At 37.6% G+C, this 26,481-nt stretch overlaps 1 protein-coding gene across 1 annotated transcript; it reads left to right on the top strand.

Annotated features, from left to right (window-relative positions):
- Nucleotides 1-1,333: 1,333 nt before the first annotated feature.
- On the top strand, nucleotides 1,334-26,062 carry LRIT3 (leucine rich repeat, Ig-like and transmembrane domains 3; the record flags this gene model as incomplete). Its single annotated transcript, XM_082837976.1, has 4 exons — nucleotides 1,334-1,449; nucleotides 4,201-4,673; nucleotides 23,222-23,527; nucleotides 24,939-26,062. The coding sequence occupies 4 exons, from the start codon at nucleotides 1,334-1,336 to the stop codon at nucleotides 26,060-26,062; spliced, it is 2,019 nt and encodes a 672-aa protein (XP_082694102.1).
- Nucleotides 26,063-26,481: the final 419 nt, after the last annotated feature.

Genomic DNA, 26,481 nt, shown 5'->3' with positions numbered 1-26,481 from the left:
CCACTTAATACATTAGTATGCATCCTATAGGGGCAGCTCAGGTACACCCTCCCTAGGAAGCCTTTCCCCACCAATACTGTTGGTCTGGTGTTCTCTTGTGCTTCCTCACAAGTGTACTCTGTGCCTCTCTTTATCATGTGAGTTCCTTTTACGTAGTGATCATGTCTTATTTCCGTGCTTGGTACAGAGTAAATGCTCAGTAAATACCAGATGAATAAATGAATTGTGCATATCCTGAAAATCCACAGTATTTTATTTTGAGAAAATTCTTTTGACACTATTGTTTCTATATGTATCCTATTAGTTTTAAATAGTATTTTCCATAATATTCTTACATTTATAGAATTAATTTCCTTTTGAAAAAGTATTTTGGTTTAAAGGGGATGAAAAGAACCACCCCAAAAGAAGGTTAAATGCCCTGTATATTTATTGCCTAAATCCTTGATGGACCCTGTGGATTCTCTATGTTATGTGTATGGAAGTAGTTTTTAAAATATTTAATTTAATTTTTATTTTCTGATAGAGCCTAATATATGCTAAAAACAGGACAGTTAAGCTTCAGGTAAGGTTTGATTGCCCATAACTTGGGAAACTAACTTGGAATAAAATATATTCTTGAAAAAAGATAATGGCTTCACTAAAAAACTAAATGTTGGGATGAGCCTGCACTACACAGAAATGACCTGGGAGAACTGCACGACGCACTGTCACCACAGTCTTAGTGCTGCCACGACAGTGATGGATTGAAGCATTTTGCCTAAAAAACTCTAGGTACTGGAGTTTGTTTAGTTTGTTTTGGGGGCTAACCAGTATGTGGCAATATTGATTACTCTAAATCAATTTTATGTCATGTGCTTCTGTCTCTAAAGCTAAATTTTATAAAACTAAGTATTATTCATACTGTTAAAAAGCAAAAAGTAAAATTTGTAATGTTATAACATTCAAGTAATCTACAGTGTTTTCTAACATCTGCTAAGACATTGAATTATTTTGAGCATTATGTGTATCTTCAAGGTGTAGTAACAATTACTTCTATAGGAAAGGGATTTAACAGGCATTTTCTTGTAAATCTAGATATGGACAACTGTTGAAAATTTTCTGACGTGTTTGATGTTCATTTCCCTTAGAATGTGTTACTTTGCTGAAACCAGATTCAAAGGCTAGGTTGATTGATCCCCTGCAAGATACACTTGAAGGTTAAGTAACTACAGATCTCATCTAATCCCGTGTAATCTGCTGTTACTAAATGGCCGTTTGCATTCTTGGCACACCAGTTGCTGAATGCTTAGGATTTGGTTTTTACCTTTTGTCCAAATAACGTCTAAAAGGAACCATGCGTCTCTTTGCAAGTCTGTGCATTGCGCTTGGCTTTTTGGAAAGAGTGAGTTGTTCGTGTCCTTCACAGTGCACCTGTGATTATCATGGCAGAAATGACGGCATGAGATCAAGGTATGCTTCTCTCCTTGCTACTAAGTGTTCTAATGATTCTGAGGAAAAGGACTCAAACCAGATGGCCTTGTTTTTGAAAGCAAATTGTTGATCAGAAATTAGAGAAGAGAAGATTTAATCTAGATAAGCTTTAACGTAATTGTGTTAATCCTGGTTGCCTGCTCCTTTATGTTTTCATTTTGAGCAGTTTAACTCCTTCAAAGCCCCTCAAATTATTTGAGACTCTCAGACACATTCCGTGTTAATAAAATATTCATTGCACTTGTATTCACAAAATGAACCTTGCAGGAGGTCAAACCACTGAAATGCGTGTGGCCAGTTCAGCCTGATTATAGAAAGCACAAGAGGGCAGGGCCGATCAGAAGGTGTGTGACATGCCCAGATCATTTGCTTCCAGTGTTTTCCGTTTCATTTTGAGGATTATTCATGGCAACTGGATAGACCTTAGGAAGTAGGAAGGACGATCACATGAGTGAAATTAGAGAGGTTCATAATCAGAATTTCTCATTTTAAGGTATTGGAGTTTGAAAGAAATGGGTCAACACTTTGTGTTGCAGACACTGTGGGACCTTACAGAAGTTACTTAACCTCTGTATTGCTTTAATATCTACTTGTGGAGTGAGAATAAGTATTTATTTACAATATGCATGAATCCTTTTAGATAGAAGTTAAATGCAAAACAGAATTCTTGTTGGCTAAACATAGTAAACCTTGATTTTTTTTGGAGAAGATATTAATAACAAAATCAGATTTTTTTGTGTGACTCAGTTGTAGTGAACAGTAAGCCTCTTAAAGTAATTTGTTAAAAGAATCGCTCAATTTATATCTTACAACTTTATACAAATAAATAATAATAACGTGTATTTTTGTGTAGTTTGTCTTGTTATTGTATAAAATTTACTAACTCTTGGTATCTCTTTGAGATAGTCACTAGGTGGTTAAAGACAGTGAGAAGAATGTAACAATTTAAAGACCTACTTGGCAAAAGTATGCTGCAGTTAATGACTCAGATCAGGCTACCTTTGAGAAAACAATCACAGAAATGTTTCCTTCTTCATGGTGGCCCCATTATTGATGGATTTTATAAAAATCATAGCATGTTATGCCTGACAAGAACTCCAGAAATAATCTAGTTTGACCACTGTCATTTTTAAATGAATAAACTAAATCATATAGAGACTAAATGGCTTGTCCGAGGTCACAGCATTGAGTTGCTGCAGTGACTGCCTGACAAAGACGCTAGGTCTTTTAGCTTCCAATCCAGGCTTTCCTCCATTACAACACACTGGAACGCTGACTTAATGAGGAGAAGCTGGATCATTCTGGTATAAAGTAGCACTGAAATTTGTGATTCAAAATAGAGATGAAGAGTGAGAAGTGTACCTAGAGAATTCCAATGATGCTATAGGCTCTTCTCCTAAAGTTAAAGAGAGATGATGTGACCAGTACGTTGCTTATGCCTCTTCCCTCTCTTTACATTACAGCCTGGCTTTAAAAATTCACTGATTTAATGTGATGTGTTTTACTGAATGGCCGTTTTATTATTATTATTTACTATATGTGTAATGTATTATAATTTAGATGATGCTTTGCAAAACTTTTTATTGTTCATTTTCAGCAATCCAGTGGCGCTGAATATATAATGGGAGATAAATAGGTCTTTTTTTTCAGGTTTAAATGAATCTAAATTTTCTGATTTTTCATACTTTATACCCACACATGGGACAGGCTTGTGTTTCTATGCCTGTTTTACACGTGCCACTAAACAAGACCACAGTGTGACTTGCTCAAGGTCACTTAAATTAGTGAGTGGTAAAAAAAAATAAACTTGCAGTTCCTGGTTTATTCCTTAGGCTGAAAGCAATGCACGGGTCCCATTGTTAAAATAGGGCTCAATTTTAATCATCTAGTATGAACACTTGCTGTTTCCTTTCCCTTCCTACCTTCCTTCCATTTTTTCTTCCTTTCTCTTGTGCTCCTCTTTAAAAGGATCAATTTATAACTTCAGTAGGGGATTCTTTTAAAATGGGCCATTTCCTGAAGAGGATAAGAGTGTGCACGTTGGAGCTGGACAGTTGTGGGTCTGAAAGGTTGTTGTGTAACCACTAGCTCTGTGATCCTGGGAACTTACCTAATGTTGATGGGCCTCATTTATTGTATCTGTAAAAATGAGATTGAAGATAATAATAGCAAATACCCATTAGGTGCTTATTATGTGCAGGAAGGTGTAAAATTTTCCATCCATTTCAATTAATCATCATAACAGCGCCATGTGGGAAAATGAGAGATTGGTGAAGTGAGAGAATGAGAATGAGAGATTGATGAAGTGACTTTCCGTGGCCACAAAGGAGGTGATAGAGCTTAGATTCAAACCAAGATCAGCCTGACTCTAGAGCTGGTGCCTTTACCTATTACCCAGTATTCAACTCATTAGGCTGTTGTGATGATTAAATACAGGGATAGATGTGATGTGTATTGTACAGGCCTGACACCTAAAGAGCTCAGGTGGAATCACATGAAATTGCTGATATTTGATTGTTTTTAACCTACAAAAATGACGATTTCATATAGTTCAACCTAGAAGAAGGTGATGATATTGGCAAATTATTAATGAACAGTTTAGCCAGGCTGAATAGATATTTTGTGCAAACCAGTAGGGAATGAAAAATTCAATGCTTGTTTCAAGTAAGTATTATTTTTTTCAAACGAGTCTCAGAACACACGTTTTCTTCCATTGCTCTGTGACACTAGGTCTGTGCTATGTAGTGACCTGGATATGAACGAGGTACCTACAAACTTCCCCGTGGACACTGTGAAGCTTCGCATAGAGAAGACCGTTGTCCATAGGATCCCCGCCGAGGCCTTCTACTACCTGGTGGAGCTCCAGTACCTCTGGTTGACCTATAATTCTGTGGCCAGCCTTGACACCAGCAGCTTTTACAACCTAAAGCAGCTGCATGAGTTGCGCTTAGATGGAAATTCTCTGGCTGCTTTCCCTTGGACATCTCTGAGGGACATGCCTCGTCTGAGGACCCTGGATTTGCACAATAACAGAATAACCAGTGTGCCAAACGAGGCGGTCACGTATCTGAAGAACCTTGCCTACTTGGATTTATCAAGCAACAGATTAACCACACTGCCGCCAGATTTCCTGGACAGCTGGTCCCACTTAGTTACAGCATCATCCAGAAGCCTGGACCTTTCAGCAAGAAGAATTATTCTTGGTAAGCTCACAGCCTCTGGGCTTCTCAGATCCAGATAATTTGCTCTGTATACCTTCAGTTGTGCAGTATTTTCATGTCTATTGAATTTGTTGTTTTACTCTATACTTGCACTTTTGATGGAATAGTACTTTATCATTTGATCTAGGTCAGTTTACCCATCTGCCCTGTGTAAGGTGTAATGGCTCTGTTTGTGTCTGTGCACGAGCGCACATGTATTTGTGTGTGCGTGTATGCATCCATGTGTGTGGAGTGAGGGCAGCAGTGTATGTTTGTGTATGTTAGGGGAGGGAAGGGAATTGGCCTCATAAACTGAGAGACTAATGCTGCTCTTAGAGAACCTGGAGAAGAGTGACAAAATCTACCAACCTGCACTGATTCTCATGAGCACACCAGTGCTCCATACTCTGCCACAACCAACCTTTTGCTCTGGTCTCTTTTCAACCCTTCATCAGGCTCTTCAGGAGTGGGAGAAGGGCATCTGCATCTTTATGAGGCAGCAGTGGTTTAATTGGTTTAATTAGTTAGGAAGTGTATCTTCCAAATATTCTTAATTTAAAAAGAACTAGTCTAGACACCAGTTATTTTACTGGCCCTAAATGGGTATCCTAATGGGTCTGGTCTCTTAGTTTAGCTGTGATTAGTTTTGTGTATTTTGATCCTAACTTCTTTTAGGTTCTATGGGTATTTGCCTTGAATTTTAACATGTAAGGTCCTTCTAGCAAACCCTTCTCTCTTTTTTGTGTGTCTTCCCACAGTGCTTTGCACGGTGCTCTGCACATGGTGAATGCCCAGTAAATGTGGTTGCCCGATTGAAATCAATGAACTGAGACCCTTCTCAGCGGTATCTGTGGGCAGTGAGGCCTTTTCCACTTTTGTATGAGACACAAGCCTGAGGCTTTGACCAAGCAGTTTGATTTGCTAAAATTTTGTTCACCCAATAAGGCTGTGTTGTTATTTCACAAGTTATGTCGATCATGGCTGCAGAAGAGGTTATAGTTCTCAGAAGGATGAAAGAAGTTCTGAGTGTTTGGCCAGTGACATGACTTATAAGACTTTGGAATGAGAAGCAACTAGATGTTAAGAAATTGTCCCAGAAATTCCTACCAATATCACTTGCCAAATATTTGCTGAAATAAAGAATAAATAAAATACAAGATAAATTTGAGATGTTTTTGATAAAAAGAAAAGTACTACGTATTTTATAATAACAATAAGTGGAGTATAACCTTTAAAAATTTTGAATCACTATATTGTACACCTGTAACTTCTATAATACTGTACCTTAACTATACTTCCATAAAAAATTTTCTAACTGAAAAAAAGAGAAAGGTACTGTGACAACACTTAAATTGCTTTAGCATTACTTTTGTTGAAATGTATATGCATTTTAGTACTTATAAAACTAAAAATATGAATAATAAGAACCAGATAGAGAAAAGGTCAAAGAAATTTTTCTTACACAGCTATTTCATCTTTTTCCCACTATCTATCTAGTCCTTCAAACATTTTTGATTAGAAAATAAAAAGAGGTATTGTAGGATGGGTTAGAGAAAAAAATTAGTTTAACAATAGTTGTGGAGTCCTTAAAATATATACTCTAATAGGAACTATGCAAACCCATACTAAAGTATATATTTACTTTATTCTAGTCACTAATTTAATCCTTATGAGTAAGACTAATGGTTAGAAATTTTCTTAAACATTGAGATTTTATTTCTCTACATATTTTTAAAAGTTTCTTTGGATGCAATTCTTGGTTCTAATAAAATTACCCAATGGAGACATATAGAAAATAAAATCAAATTACTAAATTGCTATTAATAGCTCTCTAATGATTAGTTCCTAATATTAATATAAATAAATAATTTATAGAACATTAATATTTTTCACTTCTGAGTTAAATCTGAATGAGAACTTAGGGATCAAATGGGAAAGGGTTATGAAATTTCATTGTCCATGGAGATAAACAGCTTTATGTTTTAGGGTTTAGATTCTTTTTAAAAAATTATATGTTTCAGGTGTACAGCATTATAATTTGACATCTGTATACTCTATGAAGTGATTACCACCACAAGTCTAGTTACCATCCATTACTGTACAATCGACCCCCTTCATCCATTTTGCCAACCCACCCCCCCATTCCCCTCACCCGTTGGTAACCACTAATATGATCTCAGTATCTATGAGTTTATTTTTCTTTTATTTTGTTTGTTTGTTTGTTTTTTAATTCCACATATGAAATGATACAGTATTTCTCTCTGTCTGGCTTATTTCACTTAGCATAATACCATCAAAGTCCATCCATGTTGTCAAAAATGGCAGGATTTCATTCTTTGTTATGGCTAAATAGTGTTCCATTGTATGTATATATACCACATCTTCTTTATCCATTCATCCATTGTTGGACATTGGGTTGTTTCCATATCTTGGCCATTGTAAATAATGCTGCAGTGAACATAGAGTGCATATATCTTTTTGAATTAGTGTTTTTGCATTCTTTGGATAAATACCCAGAAGTGGAATAGCTGGGTCATATGCTAGTTCTGTTCTTAATTTTTTGAGGAATCTTCATACTGTTTTCCATGTTGGCTGTACCAATTTACAGTCCCACCAACAGGGTATGAGGGTTCCCTTTTCTCCACATCCTCTCCAACATTTGTTACTTCTTGTCTTTTCGGTAATAGCCATTCTCATAGGTGTGAGGTGGTATCTCATTGTGGTTTTGGTTTGCATTTCCCTAATAATTAGTGATACTGAACATCTTTTCATGTGCCTGTTAGCTATCTCTGTGTCTTCTTTGGAAAAAATGTCTATTCAGATCCTCTGCTCATTTTTTAATCAGGTTGTTTATTTGTTTTTGTTGTTGAGTTGTATGACTTCTTTATGTATTTTGGAGATTAACCCCTTATCGGATGTATGATTTACAAATATCTTCTCCGATTCAGTAGGTTGCTTTTTTGTTTTGATGATGGTTTCTTTTGCTGTGCAGAATCTTTTTAGTTTAGTTCCGTTGGTTTATTTTTCTTTTTGTTTCCGTTGCCTTTGGAGTCAGATCTACAAAAACATCACTTAGACCAATGTCAGTGAGGTTACCACCTACGTTTTCTTCTAGGAATTTTATGGTTTCAAGTCTTACATTCAAGTCTTTAATCCATTTTGAGTTAATTTTTGTGTACAGTGTAAGATAGTAGTTTCATTCTTTTGCATGCGGCTGTCCAGTCTTCCCAACTCCATTTATTGAAGACTGTCCTTTCTCCTTTGTATGTTCTTTACTCCTTTGTTGTAAATTAATTGTCCACATATATGTGGGTTTATTTCTGGGCTCTCAATTCTGTTCCATTGATCTTCATGCCTGTTTTTGTGCTAGTACTATACTCTTTTGATTACTGTAGCTTTGTAGTATTGTTTGAAATCAGGGATCATAATACCTCCAGCTTTGTTCTTTCTCAAGATTGTTCTGGCTATTTGGGATCTTCTGTGTTTCCATACAAATTTTAGAATTATTTGTTGTAGTTCTGTGAGCTATGCCATTGGAATTTTGATTAGATTGCATTGAATCTATAGATTGCTTTGGGTAGTATAGACATTTCAATAATACTAATTCTTCCAACCCATGAGCACAGGATATCTTTCTATTTATTTGTATCATCCTCAATTTATTTCTTTAGTGTCTTACAGTTTTCAGTGTACAGGTCTTTCACCTTCTCAGTTAAGTTTATTTCTAGGTATTTTATTCTTCTTGATGCAATTGTAAGTGGGATTGTTTTCTTAATTTTTCTTTCTGATAGTTTGTTATTAGTGTTTAGAAATGCACAGATTTCTGTATATTGACTTCGTGTCATGTGACTTTATTGAATTATTTGTTCTTTTTTTGGTGGTTCTTTAGAGTTTTCTATATATAGTATCATGTCATCTGCAAATAGTGATAGTTTTGCTTCTTCCTTTTTAGATTTGAATGCCTTTTATTTCCTTTTTTTTTCCTAATTGCTGTGGCTAGGACTTCCAATATGGTGTTGAACAAAAGTGGTTAGAGTGAACATCCTTGAATTGTTCCTAATCTTAGTGGAAAATATTTCAGCTTTTCATCCTTGGGTATGATGTTGACTGCCGGTTTGTCATATATGGATTTTATTATGTTGAGGTACCTTCCCTCTATACCCATTTTGTTGAGAGTTTTTATCATAAATGGATGTTGAATTTTGTCAAAAGTTTTTTCTGCATCTTTTGAGATGATCATGTGACTTTTATCCTTCATTTTGTTGGATATGTTATGTAATCATTGATTAATTTGTGGATGTTGAACCATCCTTGCATCCCTGGAGTAAATCCCACTTGATTATGGTGTACGATCCTTTTAATGTATTGTTGGATTTGGTTTGCTAATATTTTGTTGAGGAAGGGTTCAGATTCTTTAAAAACTAATGGGAAAATACTTTTAGTGTAACATTAAATTTATGTAATTGTATATAAAGCATGATCACTATTTTAAAATTTGCAAAGAAAAAGTCTGAAAAGTTACAGTAATTGGTTAACTATTCTCTTTGATATCTTTTTGCTTTTCTGTATTTTCAAAGTGTTGTGCAATGATCATGCATTACTTTTCTAATCATGATAATAAATAACAAAAGATATTCTGAAACATGTCCAGCCATGTGTGGCAGCTGACCTTAGCAAAGTCATGACTACTAGGTAACAAAAGGGGAAAAGAAGTGCTACCCTCTCAAAAGAAGACTAGTTCATGTGTGTGAATCACACACAGAAAACTCAGTTTTCACATCTGGAAAATGGAGATGACAGGATTTATTCCATCTTGCTAATAGGAATATAATAAAATGTTGAGTTTATGTGATAGTTCTTTAGAATATAAAGTGGACAGTCTCTGAGGCTATGATTTTAGATCAACAACAATCCATAGCAGCTGTGACTGAGATGTGAGTGTCTTATAAAGAAAGATTTTTCTAGTTTGGCTTTTTTGTTATTTTTAACTGTATTTGAGTCTTCCAATTTCATCATTAAAATATGGTAATAAGAACCAGCTCTAGATTTTCTAGAACTCAGTGTTTAACTGTAGCAATTATATATTTCCAGGTACCCTGTAGAATTTACCTTTGTACTATTATAATGGGATACATTCTGTTTCCATTTCATTTTTATTGCCCTATGTTTATTGCTGTTAACAGATTCTATTTGTAATAATAAATAGTAATAGCTAATATTGATGGAATGCTTACTCATGGCCAAAAAGTTTATGGATATAACTTCTTCTAGTCTCACTCCATGGTAAATACCATTTCACCCCCATTTTATAGATGAAGAAATGAGGCACAGGTTAAAACACTTGCCCAAAGTCACTTATCACATAGTGATGGAGCTGGGGTTTGAATACAAGCCATTTGGTTCTAGAACCCATGCTCTTCCCCACTCCTTTGTAATGCAAGGTATGTAATAATACTAGTTATGTTCCTCATATATCCTATTTTACTGATCTCTTTAAATCATATATTTATTTAATAAAAAATAATTTAGGGAGAGGCTTTTCAATTACTTCCTCTGTCTTCTGTGTGAATAAAAATATCAACCTAATAAAATTGTCCTTTAATGTATCTGTAAAAATGTAAACTAGTGTCCTGTAAATGAACATTTAAATTAACTATGAAACTAGATTATTGATTTGCAATACAGGTAAATTTCCATGGCCTCTTTTTCAAGAATAAGGACATATTTACACAGGCAAACTGCAAGGCCTATCACTGTTTATCTTGGAGGAAAAAACCTGCAGTAGCAGAGAGTATAAAATGGTTTTTTGGTCCTTTTTACTGGTACCCAAATTTGCTCCATTGTAAAAGAGCTCTTCTGCTCAGAAAGCGGTTTGCCAGAAGGGCAGTGGTGGCCCTGAGTATTCCCACAGAATTCTGTAAAATGGCATTGTTTTAGTTCGACGAATACTTCTCAGTCTCTGTTGGTGTGCCTGCTCTTTCCTAGGCATGGGGGAAACAAATTCACACAGTTAAGGCTTACTTCTTGCCAGACACTCTTCTGAGGACTGCCTGGCATTATCTCAGCCTTTAGGACAACCCCATGAAGTGGGTCTGTAATTGCCATAACCTTCTTTTTCCAGCTGGTAAAGAGGCAGAGTCAGCTTCAACTTCACAGTCCATCTCCAGAGACATCACTCTTTTATTAAAAACATTTTTTTTAAACATTTAATTTAATTTTATTTTTTTGCCATGCCACGCAGCTTATGGGATCTCAGTTCCCTGACCAGGAGTTGAACCCGGGCCACAGCAGTGAAAGCCTGGAATCCTAACAAGTAGGCCACCAGAGAATTCCTTAAATTTCTTTTAAATTGAGCAACTGAAGTATCATTTGCATACAGTGGATTTTAAGTGTACAATTTGGTAAATGATGATAAACGTATACCTGCACAAAATGCATACCCTCATCAAGATACAGCAGCGGTCCCCAGTCTTTTTGGCAGCAGGGACCAGTTTCATGGAAGACAGTTTTCCCATGGATGTAGGGTGGGGGTGGGGGATGGTTCAGGAGGTAATGAGAGCGATGGAGAGCGATGGGGAGCGCCGATGAAGCTTTGCTCACTTGCCCACTGCTCACCTCCTGCTGTGCAGCCCAGTTCGTAACAGGCCGCGGACTGGTATCAGTCCGTGGCCTGGAGGTTGGGGACTCTTTTTTTTTTTTTTTAAAGAAGATGTTAGGGGTAGGAGTTTATTAATTAATTCATTTATTTTTGCTGTGTTGGGTCTTCGTTTCTGTGCGAGGGCTTTCTCTAGTTGTGGCAAGCGGAGGCCACTCTTCATCATGGTGCCCGGGCCTCTCACTCTCGCAGCCTCTCTTGCTGCGGAGCACAGGCTCCAGACGCGCAGGCTCAGTAGTTGTGGCTCACGGGCCTAGTTGCTCTGCGGCATGTGGGATCCTCCCAGACCAGGGCTCGAGCCCGTGTCTCTTGCATTAGCAGGCAGATTCTCAACCACTGCGCCACCAGGGAGACCGGGGACTCTTGATATACAGAATATTTTCATCACCCCGGAAAGTTCCTCTGTACCCCTTCTCAGTCAATTTCCTCCCACCCCAGGAAACTACTATTTTTACTTCTATTACCGTAGGTTAATTTTGCCTGCCCTAGAATTTCATGTAAATGGAATCATTTAAGAGGCACTCTTGTGCCTGGCTTCTTTCACTCAGCATTATGTTTTTGAGATTCATCCATGTTGTTGCATGTATCGGTAGTTACTTATTGCTGAGTCATATTCAATTGTATGATTGTACCAATTGTTCATCTTTTCTCCTGTTGTTGAACACATGAGCTGTTTCCAGTTTTTAGCTATTATGAATTAAGCTGCTATTAACATTTTTGTGCATAGCTTTTTGTAGCATATGTTCTCATTTCTCTTGGATAAATTCCTAGGATTGAAGTTGTTAGGTCATAGGATGGCTATATATGTAACGTTTTAAGAAACTGCCAGGGACTTGCCTGGTGGCGCAGTCGTTAAGAATCCACCTGCCAATGCAGGGGACATGGGTTTCATTCCTGGTCCGGGAAGATCTCACATGCTGCAGAGCAGCTATGCCTGTGTGCCACAACTACTGATCCTGTGCTCTAGGGCCCGTGAGCCACAATTACTGAGCCTGCGTGCCACAGCTACTGAAGCTTGTGCGCCTAGAGCCCATGCTCCGCAACAAGAGAAACCACTGCAATGAGAAGCCTGCGCACCAAAACGAAGAGTAGCCCCAGCTCGCCGCAACTAGAGAAAGCCCACGCTCAGCAACGAAGACCCAACGAAGCCAAAAATAAATAAATAAAAAAAAAACAACAGACATTTATAAAAAAAAAAAAAAGAAACTACCAGTATTCCAAAGAGGTTATACTGTTTTACACTCCCACTAACACAGTCTGCTTGCCCCCATATCCTTACCAACGCTTGATGTCAGTCTTTCTCATTCAGTCATTCTTGGGAGTAGATACGTCAGGGAGTGGAATCACATTATCATTTTAATTTGCATTTCCCTGATAAGTAATGGTATTGACAGTTTATATTTGCTTATTGTCCATTGGTATATTTCTTTATAATTTTTTAATGTTTGTCTTTTTATTATTGAATATGAGTCTTTTATCAGTTGTATGCATTATGAATATTTTCTCAAGTCTGGGACTTGTCTATTCATTTTCTTCATGGTGTCTTTGGTAAGAAAGTTTAAATTTCTTTTTTTTTTAATAGATCTTTTTTGGAGTATAATTGCTTCACAATACTGTATTCGTTTCTGTTGTACACCAAAGTGAATCAGCCATATGCATACATACGTCCTCGTATCCCCTCCCTCCTGAGCCTGCCTCCCATCCTCCCTATCCTACCCTTCTAGGTCATCGCAAAACACCGAGCTGATCTCCCTGTGCTATGCTGCTGCTTCCCACTAGCTATCTATTTTACATTTGGTAGTGTATATATGTCGATGCTACTCTCACTTCGCCCCAGCTTCCCCCTCCCACCCTGTGTCCTCAAGTCCATTCTCTATGTCTACATCTTTATCCCTGCCCTGCAAGTAGGTTCATCAGTGCCATTTTTTTTTTTTTAGATTCCATATATATGTGTTAGTATACAGTATTTTTTTTTCCTCTTTCTGACTTACTTCACTCTGTATGACAGACTCTAGGTCCCTCCACCTCACTACAAATAACTCAATTTCGTTTCCTTTTATGGCTGAGTAATATTCCATTGTATATATGTGCCACATCTTCATTATCCATTCATCGGTTGATGGACACTTAGGTTGCTTCCATGTCCTGGCTATTGTAAATAGAGCAGCAATGAACATTGTGGTACATGACTTTTTTTTGAATTATGGTTTTCTCAGGGTATATGCCCAGTAGTGGGATTGCTGGATTAAATGGTAGTTCTATTTTTAGTTTTTTAAGGACCCTCCATACTGTTCTCCATAGTGGCTGTATCAATTTACATTCCCATCGACAGTTCAAGAGGGTTGCCTTTTCTCCATACCCTCTCCAGCATTTATTGTTTGTAGATTTTCTGCCCATTTTTTAACTGGATTGTTTGTTTTTTTGATATTGAGCTCCATGAGCTGTTTGTATATTTTGGAGATTAATCCTTTGTCTCTTGTTTCATTTGCAAATATTTTCTCCCATTCTGAGGGTTGTCTTTTTTGTCTTGTTTATGGTTTCCTTTGCTGTTAAGTCCCATTTGTTTATTTTTGTTTTTATTTCCGTTACTCTAGGAGGTGGGTCAAAAAAGATCTTGCTGTGGTTTACGTCAAAGAGTGTTTTTCCTATGTTTTTCTCTAAGAGTTTGATAGTGTCTTGTCTTACAGTTAAGTCTTTAATCTATTTGGAGTTTATTTTTGTGTATGGTGTTAGGGAGTGTTCTAATTTCATTCTTTTACATATGGCTGTCCAGTTTTCTCAGCATCACTTATTGAAGAGACTGTCTTTACTCCATTGTATGTTCTTGCCTCCTTTGTCATAAATTAGGTGCCCATTTGTTTGTGGGTTTACCTCTGGGCTTTGTATCCTGTACCATTGATCTATATTTCTGTTTTTGTGCCAGTATCATACTGTCTTGATTACTGTAGCTTTGTGGCATTGTTTGAAGTCAGGGAGCCTTATTCCTACAACTCCGTTTTTCTTTCTCAAGATTGCTTTGGCTATTCGGGGTCTTTTGTGTTTCCATACGAATTGTAAAAATTTTTTGCTCTAATTCTGTGAAGAATGCCATTGGTAGTTTGATAGGAATTGCATTGAATCTGTAGATTGCTTTGGGTAGTATAGTCATTTTCACATTATTGATTCTTCCAATCCAAGAACATGGTATATCTCTCCATCTGTTTATGTCATCTTTGATTTCTTTCATCAGTTTTTTATAGTTTTCTGAGTACAAGTCTTTCACCTCCTTAGGCAGGTTTATTCCTAGGTATCTTATTCTTTTCGTTGCAATGGTAAATGTGAGTGTTTCCTTAATTTCTCTTTCTGATTTTTCATTGTTGATGTATAGGAATGCCAGAGATTTCTGTGCATTAATTTTGTATCCTGCAACCTTACCAAATTCACTGATTAGTTCTAGTAGTTTTCTGGTGGCATCTTTAGGATTTTCTATGTATAGCATCATGTCAACTGCAAACAGTGATAGTTTTACTTCTTTTCCAATTTGTATTCCTTTTATTTCTTATTCTTCTCTGATTGCCTTGAATAGGACTTCAAAAACTAGGTTGAATAAGAGTGGCAAAAGTGGACATCCTTGTCTTACTCCTGATCTTAGTGGAAATGCTTTCAGTTTTTCACCATTGAGAATGATGTTTGCTGTGGGTTTGTCATATATGGTCTTTATTCTGTTGCGGAAAGTTCCCTCTATGCCCATTTTCTGGAGAGTTTTTATCATAAATTGGTGTTAAATTTGGCAAAAGCCTTTTCTGCATATATTGAGATGATCATGTGGTTTTTATTCCTTAATTTGTTAATGTGCTGTATCACATTGATTGATTTGCATATATTGAAAAATTCTTACAACCCTGGGATAAATCCCTCTTGATCATGCTGTATGATCCTTGTAATGTGCTGTTGGATTCCGTTTGCTAGTATTTTGTTCAGGATTTTTGCATCTATGTTCATCGGTGATATCGGTCTATAATTTTCTTTTTTTGTGATATCTTTTTCTGGTTTTGGTATCAGGGTGATGGTTGCTTCGTAGAATGAATTTGGGAGTGTTTCTCCCTCTGCAATTTTTTGGAAGAGTTTGAGAAGGATCAGTGTTAGCTCTTCTCTAAATGTTTTATAGAATTCACCTGTGAAGCCATCTGGTCCTGGACTTCTGTTTGTTGGAAGATTTTTAATTACGGTTTCAATTTCATTACTTGTGATAGGTCTGTTTATATTTTCTAATTTTTCCTGGCTCAGTCTTGGAAAATTGTACCTTTCCAAGAATTTGTCCATTTCTTTGTGGTTGTCCATTTTATTGGCATAGAGTTGTTTGTAGTAGTCTCTTACAATTCTTTGTATTTCTGCAGTGTCAGTTGTGATTTCTCCTTTTTCATTTCTAATTGTATTGATTTGTATCCTCTCCCTTTTTTTCTGGTTGAGTTTGGCTTAGGGTTTATCAATTTTGTCTATCTTCTCAAAGAACCAGCTTTTAGTTTTATTGATCTTTGCTATTGTTTTGTTTCTATTTCATTTATTTCTGCTCTGATCTTTATGATTTCTGTCCTTCTAACTTTGGGTTTTCTTTGTTCTTCTTTCTCTAGTTGTTTTAAGTGTAGGGTTAGATTGTTTATTTGAGATTTTTCTTGTTTCTTTTTTTTTTTCAACTAATTTATTTAATTTATTTATATGTGGCTGCATTGGGTCTTCGTTGCTGTGCACGGGCTTTCTCTAGTTGTGGCAAGTGGCGGCTACTCTTTCTTGTGGTGCATGGGCTTCTCATTGCAGTAGCTTCTCTTGTTGTGGAGCATGGGCTGTAGGTGCACGGGCTTCAGTAGTTGTGGCACACGGGGTTCAGTAGTTGTGGTTCATGGACTCTAGAGAGCAGGCTCAGTAGTTGTGGCACACAGGCTTAGTTGCTTTGCGGCATGTGGGATCTTCCTGGACCAGGGGTCGAACCTGTGTCCCCTGCATTGGCAGGCAGATTCTTAACCACTGCACCACCAGGGAAGCCCTTTTCTTGTTTCTTGAGGTGAGATTGAATTGCTATAAACTTCCCTCTTACAAATGCTTTTGCTGCATTTTGGGTCGTCGTGTTTTCGTTGTCATTTGTTTCTATGGATTTTTAAATTTCTTCTCTTATTTCTTCAGTGATCTCTTGGCTACTTAGTAGTACACTGTTATCCTCCATGTATTTGTGTTTTTTACAGTTTTTTTTTTTTCCTGTAATTGATTTCCAATCTCGTAGCCATGTGGTCAGAAAAGGTGCTTGGTTTGATTTCAATTTTCTTAAATTTTCCAAGGCTTGATTTGTGACCCGAGATGTGATCTATTCTGGAGAATGTTCCATGTGCACTTGAGAAGAAAGTGTATTGTGCCACTTTTGGGTGGAATGTTCTATAAATATCAAGTAAGTCTATCTGGTCTATTGTGTCATTTAAAGCTTGTGTTTCCTTATTTATTTTCTGTTTGGATTATCTGTCCATTGGTGTAAGTGGGGTGTTAAAGTCCCCTACTATTATTGTGTTACTGTTGATTCTCCTTTCATGGTTGTAAACATTTGCCTTATGTATTGAGGTGCTCCTATGTTGGGTGCATAAACATTTATAATTGTTATATCTTCTTCTTGGATTGATCCTTTGATCATTATGTAGTATCCCTCCTTATCTCTTGTAACAGTCTTTATTTTAAAGTCTATTTTATCTGATACGAGTATTGCTACTCCAGCTTTCTTTTGATTTCCATTTGCATGGAATATCTTTTTCCATTCCCTCACTTTCAGTCTGTATGTGTCCCTCGGTCTGAAGTGGGTCTCTTGTAGACACCATATATATGGGTCTTGTTTTTGTATCCATTCAGCCTGTCTGTGTCTTTTGGGGGGGGGCATTTAATCCATTTACATTCAAGGTTTTTATTGATATATATGTTCCTATTACCATTTTCTTAATTGTTTTGGGTTTGTTTTTGTGGGTCTTTCTCTTCTGTTGTGTTTCCCGCCTAGAGAAGTTTCTTTAGCATTTGTTGTAAAGCTGGTTTGGTGGTGCTGAATTCTCTTAGCTTTTGCTTGTCTGAAAAGTTTTTGATTTCTCCATCAAATCTGAATGAGATCCTTGTTGGATAGAGTAATCTTGGTTGTAGGTTTTTCTTTTTCATCACTTTAAGTATATCCTGCCACTCCCTTCTGTCCTGCAGAGTTTCTGGTGAAAAATCAGCTGATAACCTTATGTGGATTCCTTTGTGTGTTATTTTTTGTTTTTCTGTTGCTGCTTTTAATATTTTTTCTTTGAATTTAATTTTTGTTAGTTTGATTAATATGTGTCTTGGTGTGTTTTTCCTAGGGTTTATTCTGTATGGGACTCTCTGTGCTTCCTGGACTTGGGTGACTATTTCCTTTCCCATGTTAGGGAAGTTTTCCACTATAATCTATTCAAATATTTTTTCAGACCCTTTCTTTTTCTCTTCTTCTTCTGGGACCCCTATAATTCGAATGTTGGTACATTTAGTGTTGTCCCAGAGGTCTCTGAGATTGTCTTTAATTCTTTCATTCTTTTTTCTTTATTCTGCTCCTGGGCAGTTATGTCTTTAATTCTTTTCATTCTTTTTTCTTTATTCTGCTCCTGGGCAGTTATTTCCACCATTTTGTCTTCCAGCTCACTTATTCATTCTTCTGCCTCAGCTATTCTGTTATTGATTCAACCTAGTGTATTTTTCATTTCAGTTATTGTGTTGTTCATCTCTGTTTGTTTATTCTTTAGTTCTTCTAGAACTTTGTTAAACATTTCTTGTATTTTCTCAATCCATGCCTCCATTCTATTTCTGAGATTCTGGATCATCTTTACTATCATTACTCTGAATTCTTTTTCACGTATATTGTCTATTTCCTCTTCATTTATTTGGTCTTGTAGGTTTTTACCTTGCTCCTTCACCTGTGTCATATTTTTTTGCCATCTCATTTTTTTGTTTGTTTATGAGTGTGTTTGTGTTCCTGTCTTACTAGTTGTTTGGCCCGAGGCTTCCAACACTGGAGTTTGTAGGCTGTTGGGTAGAGCTGGGTCTTGGTGCTGAGATGAAGACCTCTATGAGACCTCACTTCAGTGAATATTCCCTCAGATCTGAGGTTCTCTGTTGGTCCAGTGGTTCAGACTCCTCCCACCGCAGGAGATTTGGCCCAACCCCCAGCGGTGCACTTGGGGGTTCCTCCCGTCTCCTTGGACATCAGGGTCCCCCACCAGCGGCTGGCAGGTGCCCTAGTTGTGGGGAGATACTAACTCAGTGTCTTCCCACACCGCCATCTTGACTCTGCCCTTCAGAAAGTTTAAAATTTTGATGACATCCGATTTATCAGTTTTTCCTTTTATAGTTAGTGATTTCTGTGTCCCATCTAAGAAATATTTACTTACCTACACGTCATAGAGATATTCTTTCTTTATAGTTTTAACTTTTATATTCAGTTTTTACCTTTATATTCTTAGCTTTTATACTTATGACTGTAAGCTCAAAATAGTTTTCAAGTATAGTGTGAGGTAGAAGTTGAGGTTTATTTGTTCCCAAGCAGATGTCCAGTAGTTCTAGCACCATTTGTTGAAAAGACTTTACTTTCCCTTTTGAATTGTTAAGTATAACTGCCTCCACAAAACTGACTGAGGCATGGATTTTGCCTTCAAGAACTTATAGTCTGCAGAATAACTTTTGTACTAGAATTTATCGCTGACTTTTCATAAAGAATAGCACATCCAACTACTGTGATGCATGAAAAACTTTACCCTTTTAGAAAAGGGACAAAGCAAAGTTCTTTTGCCCCATCCAAGAATAGTTATATAAAATAAATTACTTAATGCAAATTGCTGATTGTGGTTGGTGCTTTGCCTTGAAGGAATGCAGTACAAGTAATAGTTTAACTTCAGAGAGTTCTTGTACTTTGTCCCCAGAAGAAAAAACACTTGAATGTGTTCAGCCCTCATATTACTATTATTATTCAGGCTTTAAAAGTTGTACCCTTGACCTTAGATATTTCATAGCTTGAATAAATATTTTATTATTGAGGGATTTAAAAATATTTACTCCTGGTTTACATAACTTTTAGATATAACCAATTGGATTTGTTTTTTAAAGAATTTTGTTTCACCATTAACACATTTTTTGTGTGTGTGTGTGGTACGCGGGCCTCTCACTGCTGTGGCCTCTCCCATTGCGGAGCACAGGCTCCGGACGCGCAGGCTCAGTGGCCATGGCTCACGGGCCCAGACGCTCCGCGGCATGTGGGACCTTCTCGGACTGGGGCACGAACCTGCGTCCCCTGCATCAGCAGGCGGACTCTCAACCACTGCGCCACCGGGGAAGCCCACACATTTTTATAATAGTTTCAAAGCATAAATGAAAATGTTAACTTTATAGCTCTTGATCTTTCCCTTTATAGACATTTATGCTCCAGACATCACTACTTTAACACTTGTTATTTGTAGATGACAGCACTTACAGCTGCCACCCATGCTCTAGATGTTTTTAGGTGACAAAGAGATGAGTTATGGTGGAAGAAGTATTAGACTAGGAGGCTCAAACACATGGGACTTAGGACTCTCAGCTACTTACAAAGTCAAGGCAGTACTTTCTTTGTGCCTTAATGTCTGGTATGAAATTGGAAGAATGATATGAGCTTCCCAAGCTCAGTATAAAACATATACACAGTTGTTGAGAATGAGAGCTTTAAGATCAGGATATCAAGATTCATATCCTGACTGCATCCAGTTGTGTGACCTTGGGCAGGTTCCTTTACTTCCCTGAGCATTTTCTCATCTTTAAAATGAGGATGATACTAATATTATCCACCTCATGCTATTGTGAGGATTGAGATAGACAAACGCTTTAGCATGGTCTCTCTCTTTTCCATGGTCTCTCACGTTTCTCTTGTGAACAGAGGTAGACACTGCGACTGCCTTTTGTTCTGAACTGTCTTTTCAAGAGCTACCACTTTGGAAAGCAGAGATATGTCTCCCTCCAGAGCAAAGGGTAGATATGCTTACTACCCAATATAATAAAGATAATGTCTCCTTCCAGATCTGTGATTAATAAATTATTCTTCATCTTTGACTAGGAGTCTTGTATCTTCTACCAATATCCATAAAACAGTGGCAAACTGGGATGAGTTGGTTACCCTAAAGTAGGGTAAAGTGTCGACCCTTTACAATTCTTGATAAGTGCAGTATTTGCCACATAGGAAGCAACCAATAACTGTCATCTTGTGTTGTTATTATTTTATTTTATTTTTTTAAATTTTATTGAAGTATAGTTGATTTACAATGTTGTGTCTAATTTCTGCTGTACAGCAAAGTGATTCAGTTATACATATATATATTCTTTTTCATATGGTTTATCACAGGATATTAAATATAGTTCCCTGTGCTATACAATAGGACCTTCTTATTTATCCATCCTATATGTAATTGTTTACATCTGCTAATCCCAAACTCCCAGTCGTGCCCCCGCACCTCCCTTACCCCTTGGCAACCACAAGTCTGTTCTCTATATCTGTAAGTCTGTTTTTGTTATTATTTTATAAAGAAAAAATCTGACATACCAACTCAAAGTGTTTTGAAAGTATGAAGCGTTCTACACATGTTATTTATTTTTGTTTTAAGCAATTAAAAATTATTTTAATTAATTTATTTTTTGGCTGTGTTGGGTCTTCATTGCTGCGTGCGGGCTTTCTCTAGTTGTGGCAAGCGGGGGCTACTCTTTGTTGTGGTGCGTGGGCTTCTTATTGCGGTGGCTTCTCTTGTTGCAGAACATGGGCCCTAGAGTACGTGGGCTTCAGTATTTGCGGCACATGGGCTCAGTAGTTGTGGCACATGGGCTTAGTTGCTCTGCGGCATGTGGGATCTTCCCAGACCAGGGCTCAAACCCGTATCCCCTGCATTGGCAGGCAGAGTCTTAACCACTGCACCACGAGGAAAGTCCCTACACATATTAATTATTATATGACAGAGTGAATTTGATGTTTGTTGGCAGGTTGAGTAGAATTTAAGTCAGTATTAGAGAACTGCTCATAGATTCACAGAACTAAGTGTAAGAGGAGAAAGGTCAAAGTAATTCACCCATGAAAGAAAAGAAGTTTCTAATATGGAAGATAATAAAAACAGCAAACTTTACCAATACTGGCAGAGAAATATGAACCACTCACATAGTGCTGTTATAATAAAAATAGGCATAAACAGAAATCTAGAATTTATGAATGGACAGTTAAATCTTCCACCAGGGTTAGATTTTTTTAAACTTGCTGTTCTGTCTTTTCTCCTTACAAATCAATATATAATTCACTGCACAACGAGAAATCTTTTTGAGATGAATCTTTTCCAGCCTTGGGCTTTTTATGTAAGGCTGGTATGGGACATCACCCTTAAGATCCTTAGGGAGATTCTTGTCTGACTGAATGCTCTGAAGCACCATCTTAGATTCTTCTGAGATCTTAGCAACTAATTGTATAGAACCACCCACATGGATTTGACTTTTATTCTGAAGCCCTTTCTTAATCTGAGAATTTTGGAGAGGCTGGGTGTAAGAAACAGTTTTATAATTGAACTTAGCAAGTTTTAGTTCCTTTACATTTAACAGTTCTTCCTTTAGCTGTTGTCTCTCCTTTACATTTTACTATGAGCAGCAAGAAGACACCAAGCAGCAGTTTCAACACTGTGTAGAAATATCCTTAGTCAGAACATTCATTTCATTGAGTACGTTTTCTACTTCCCACGTTAACCACAGGTGATAGTGTTGCTAAACCTTCTGCTACTCCATAACAATGGTGCCTTTTCCTCTAGTTTCCAATAACATTTTTCTCACTTTTCTTTAAGCTTTCACTGATAGCCTCTCTGAAGGACACAACACTTCGGCTAACAGTTCTGAAAGCTGAGGCAGATCCTGAAGGCATTTGCAACTGGAGGCTGTCAGCTAACTGTATTCCCTGCTGCTGATCCTCTCTTGAAAGGGGATTTGAGCAGTGCACCTCCATGGCCACCACATGTAACACTCATGCCAAGCCATGTTCTACCAGTTTTTCCAATCTTGTCTCCTAACATTGCCTGCATCTCACTCTATACTTTTGCTACAACAACTTGTACTACCTCAGTATGCCTTAAAGTCACACAAAATCATGACATATTGCAGGCTGAGTTAGGTGCCTCACAGCACCCTATAATAATACTTATAATAATATAAATACTTTCGGGCTTCCCTGATGGTGCAGGGGACATGGGTTCGTGCCCCGGTCCGGGAAGATCCCACATGCCGCGGAGCAGCTGGGCCCGTGAGCCATGGCCGCTGAGCCTGCGCGTCCGGAACCTGTGCTCCGCAACGGGAGAGGCCACAACAGTGAGAGGCCCGAGTACCGCAAAAAAAAAAAAAAAAAAATATATATATATATATATATATATACACACACACTTTCATGGCACCCTAGAAATCTATCACTGTATTTATGTCATTCTTTGGTACTTGGATTCAAATCTCGACTCTGACATTGCTTAGCTAAATGACTTCGGTCAAGTTACTTGGTTTCTCTGTGTCTCGGCTTCTTCATCTTTACAATGGGGAAATAATATTCTTTTCATAGAATTGTTGGGATTAAATCAGTTAATACAGGTTAAGTGCTTAGAACAGAGCCTAGTACAGAGTAAATGTTCCATAACTGTTAGCTATAATCATTAATGATCTGAACTGACAAGGTATATTGATTTAGGTGGCTGGAGTGCAGAGCAAAACTGACAGAGAGGTGACTCTGATTCTTCAAAGCACTTATGTTTTTAGGGCCACAGTGTAGAAATGCCATCCCACGAGGCTGTGATGTAAACAGAAGTCATCAGGAAAACCTTTATCAACCTTTTCCTCCCTTCTGGTCTAGGCCTGCAGGACAACCCATGGTTCTGTGACTGTCACATTTCCAAAATAATGGCATTGTCAAAAGTTGCTGACCCTGTGGTAGTACTTCTCGATCCACTGATGGTTTGTAGTGAACCGGAACGCCTCACAGGGATTTCGTTTCAGCGGGCTGAGCTGGAGCAGTGTCTGAAGCCATCAGTGATGACCTCGGCCACCCAGATCACGTCTGCTCTGGGCAGTAATGTTCTGCTGCGGTGTGATACCACTGGCTACCCTACCCCGCAGCTCACCTGGACCAGACCAGACAGCTCGCCAGTTAATTATACAGGTATCTTCTTAATTCAGGCCTTTGAAACAAGGAGTTTACAAATGACTGAACTTAATCTTATGTTTTTGTATGATTTGAGATTGGCTGGTTATTTCTAATAAAATATGCTAAGATTGTTGAATGGAAGAAATTTGAAAAGTATACTTTATTGATTAATATTTTCCTCAGTTTGTCTGATTAACTATGTAGATGAAATTAGACAATCTGATTTCTTTCTTAGATGGAAAACAACATGACTCAGTGGATGGATGGTTGCAGATAAGGCCTTTGTCTTTATCTTCCCTCCATCATCTTGGATACTGCTCACTTTAAAATGTATAACAATTACAATTTCCTTAAGGGAATTTCAAACAAGTTTCTTATTTTCGAATGATTATTCAAATAATAAATTACATAGGAACTTTATTATGAGGCAAAAAGTGTAATTTTTAAAAATATCGATTACACAGGTTTTTAGATCCTACTATGACCAAATCAATGCTTTGGCCTTAGTTTCAATAGTGATATTCTGATGAGTAACGGGATATATTTTTTAAATTCTTCCAAATTAAATTTAAATTGAGGCTGAAATAATGAAACCTGATAGAATTAAAAACAAAAGTCAAGGCCTAAGCCCACAGTTTAAGGCAGTGAGTTAAATTTGGAGCTACTGAAATACCACTCTGTGCATATTATTATTCTTCAGAAAGCTTCAGAAATCAAGACAGAAAGGAAATATGTTCAGATTTTAGTGTTTAGGAAATTAAAATTCCAATTTTGCAAACACTATGTATTATTCCATAAATAAAAACCTCATTGTTTACTTGTTTATCTAAATTAAATATACTGTGAAAGATAAGAATAGAAATTATGACTCCTCCATGCCAGAAAATGGTCCACTATGCCTTCTGACTATGTGGATAGTTAACACTTTATTACAATGAAAAAGTATTTTGAGAAAGATTTAAGTAAGGTCTTGTGATAAACATTTTACAGAATCACAGTGGGTTAAAATTGGAAGGGATATTTGAAATCACTTTGTCTTATCCCCTTATTTTAAAAATGTGTAAACAGAGGCCTAAAGACACTAATTGGCTTGTCTAGAATCACATACTGCTTAGTAAACAAAAGTTTACTAAGGCCAAAGTTTCTTAATTCTCAGCCCCATGTCTTTTTAAAATACTATTCCCCCCCCCCCAAAAAAATACTATTTCCCATAGAAACTTCATGGCACCCAGAATGTCCTACACTGCCATATAAACCATTTACAGAACCAACATCTGCAATCAGAGACTTGCAGCGTGCCATTTCCCTCTTGGTTTATGTGAGAGGTATGCGTGTAGAACCAGAAATTGTTGCCTTTTGAGTTGGCATGTTGTGTGAATCTTTTCTTCCTTTTATCTCACAGATTATGCATTTTTCTTTCTTCCAGTAATTCAGGAATCTCCAGGGGAGGGAGTCAGATGGTCCATAATAAGCCTGACAGGCATTTCTTACATGGATGCTGGGGATTACAAATGTAAGGCCAAAAATTTGGCTGGGATGTCAGAAGCTGTGGTTACTGTGACGGTGGTTGGTGTTGTCATGACCACCGTATCATCAGAAACTTCTGAAAGAAGAACTGGGGATCACCCTGAGCAAGAGGTCCAGCTGGGATCTAGAACATCTGCAACTCTACCTGGTTCATCATTGTCTCCCTGGCCTCATTCCTCCTCTTCTTCCTTCCCAGCTTCTTCCACTTTTCTTCCTACTTCTACTTCATCGCCTCCCTCCACTGCTTCCTTCTCCTTATCTCCTTTCTTCTCCTCCATTGTTTCTTCAGCCACAACTCCAAGCACTAGAATATCTACAAGCACTACCATGGCCAGCCGTCAGTCACTCCACCCAGATGGGAAAAGAAATGTCAAGGTGGAGATGGGTAGCGGTAAGCTTCCCCCAGCTAGTGCAAGTAAAAGAGAAGAGTTGGCATTGTTGGATCAAGCCCTGCCGATGGAAACGAATGCCACAATAGAAAATCTCCAGGTAGTCAGCGAAACCGAAGAAAGCGTGATCTTGATGTGGAACACCATTAACACCACGCAGAATTTGGAAGTGACTGTGTTGTATTCCAAGTATGGTGAGAAGGACCTGCTACTGCTTAATGCAGACTCCAGCAAGAACCAAGTCACCATAAGTGGCTTGTTGCCTGGTTGGCAATATATAGCATGTGTCTGTCCAAAAGGAATGCCTCCCCAGAAAGACCAATGTATCACCTTTTCTACTGACAGAGTTGAAGAAGAAGGTGATTCTCAAGGGTCTTTCCTTATGGTGGTGAGTGGTGCTGCCTGTGTTGTTGTCTTGCCATTGATTTTTTTCCTGTTGTACAAAGTTTGCAAACTTCAGTGTAAGTCAGCCTCCCTCTGGGAAGATGATTTGGCGAAAGAGACTTATATCCAATTTGAAACGCTGTCCCCCAGGTCTCAAAGTGTAGGGGAACTTTGGACGCGAAGGCCCAGAGACGATTCAGAAAAATTGCTGCTTTGCTCTAAGTCAAGTGTGGAATCTCATGACTTTTAAAAGTGAGGGTTCTAGAGCAGAGTATTATTGCTAAGGTTTTACAGCTCAGGCAAATGTGAGCTCCACAAAATTTCTTTCACAAAATTAAGGATCTAAGGGTATATAGTTGCCCCTCTGTTTGGATGACTTTTGGACACTTTCATATCCTTCATGAAAATCACAAATGGAGTGCTTTTAAGTGTGCTTTAAAAAAGTCACGAGACTTCTGAACTGAAAAGACAAATAATTTTGATTTTTGTTGTGGAGAAAATGTCCACAGAAATAATTTTCAAGGTAGGCTAAGTAAGTTAATAATATATTTTAGGATAATGTTTTAGTTCTTAAAAATAAATTCATGTGAAAATAGTCATAAAAAGTAAACTCTGAATTTTAAAAAGATAGTTTTTTGGGCAGTAAAGAAAGTTTAGTATAATGAGCTA

This window comes from Leucopleurus acutus (assembly GCF_964270905.1).
Source record: "Leucopleurus acutus genome assembly, chromosome: 4".
NCBI lineage: Eukaryota > Metazoa > Chordata > Mammalia > Artiodactyla > Delphinidae > Leucopleurus > Leucopleurus acutus.
This window is presented reverse-complemented; position numbering and strand designations above follow the sequence as displayed.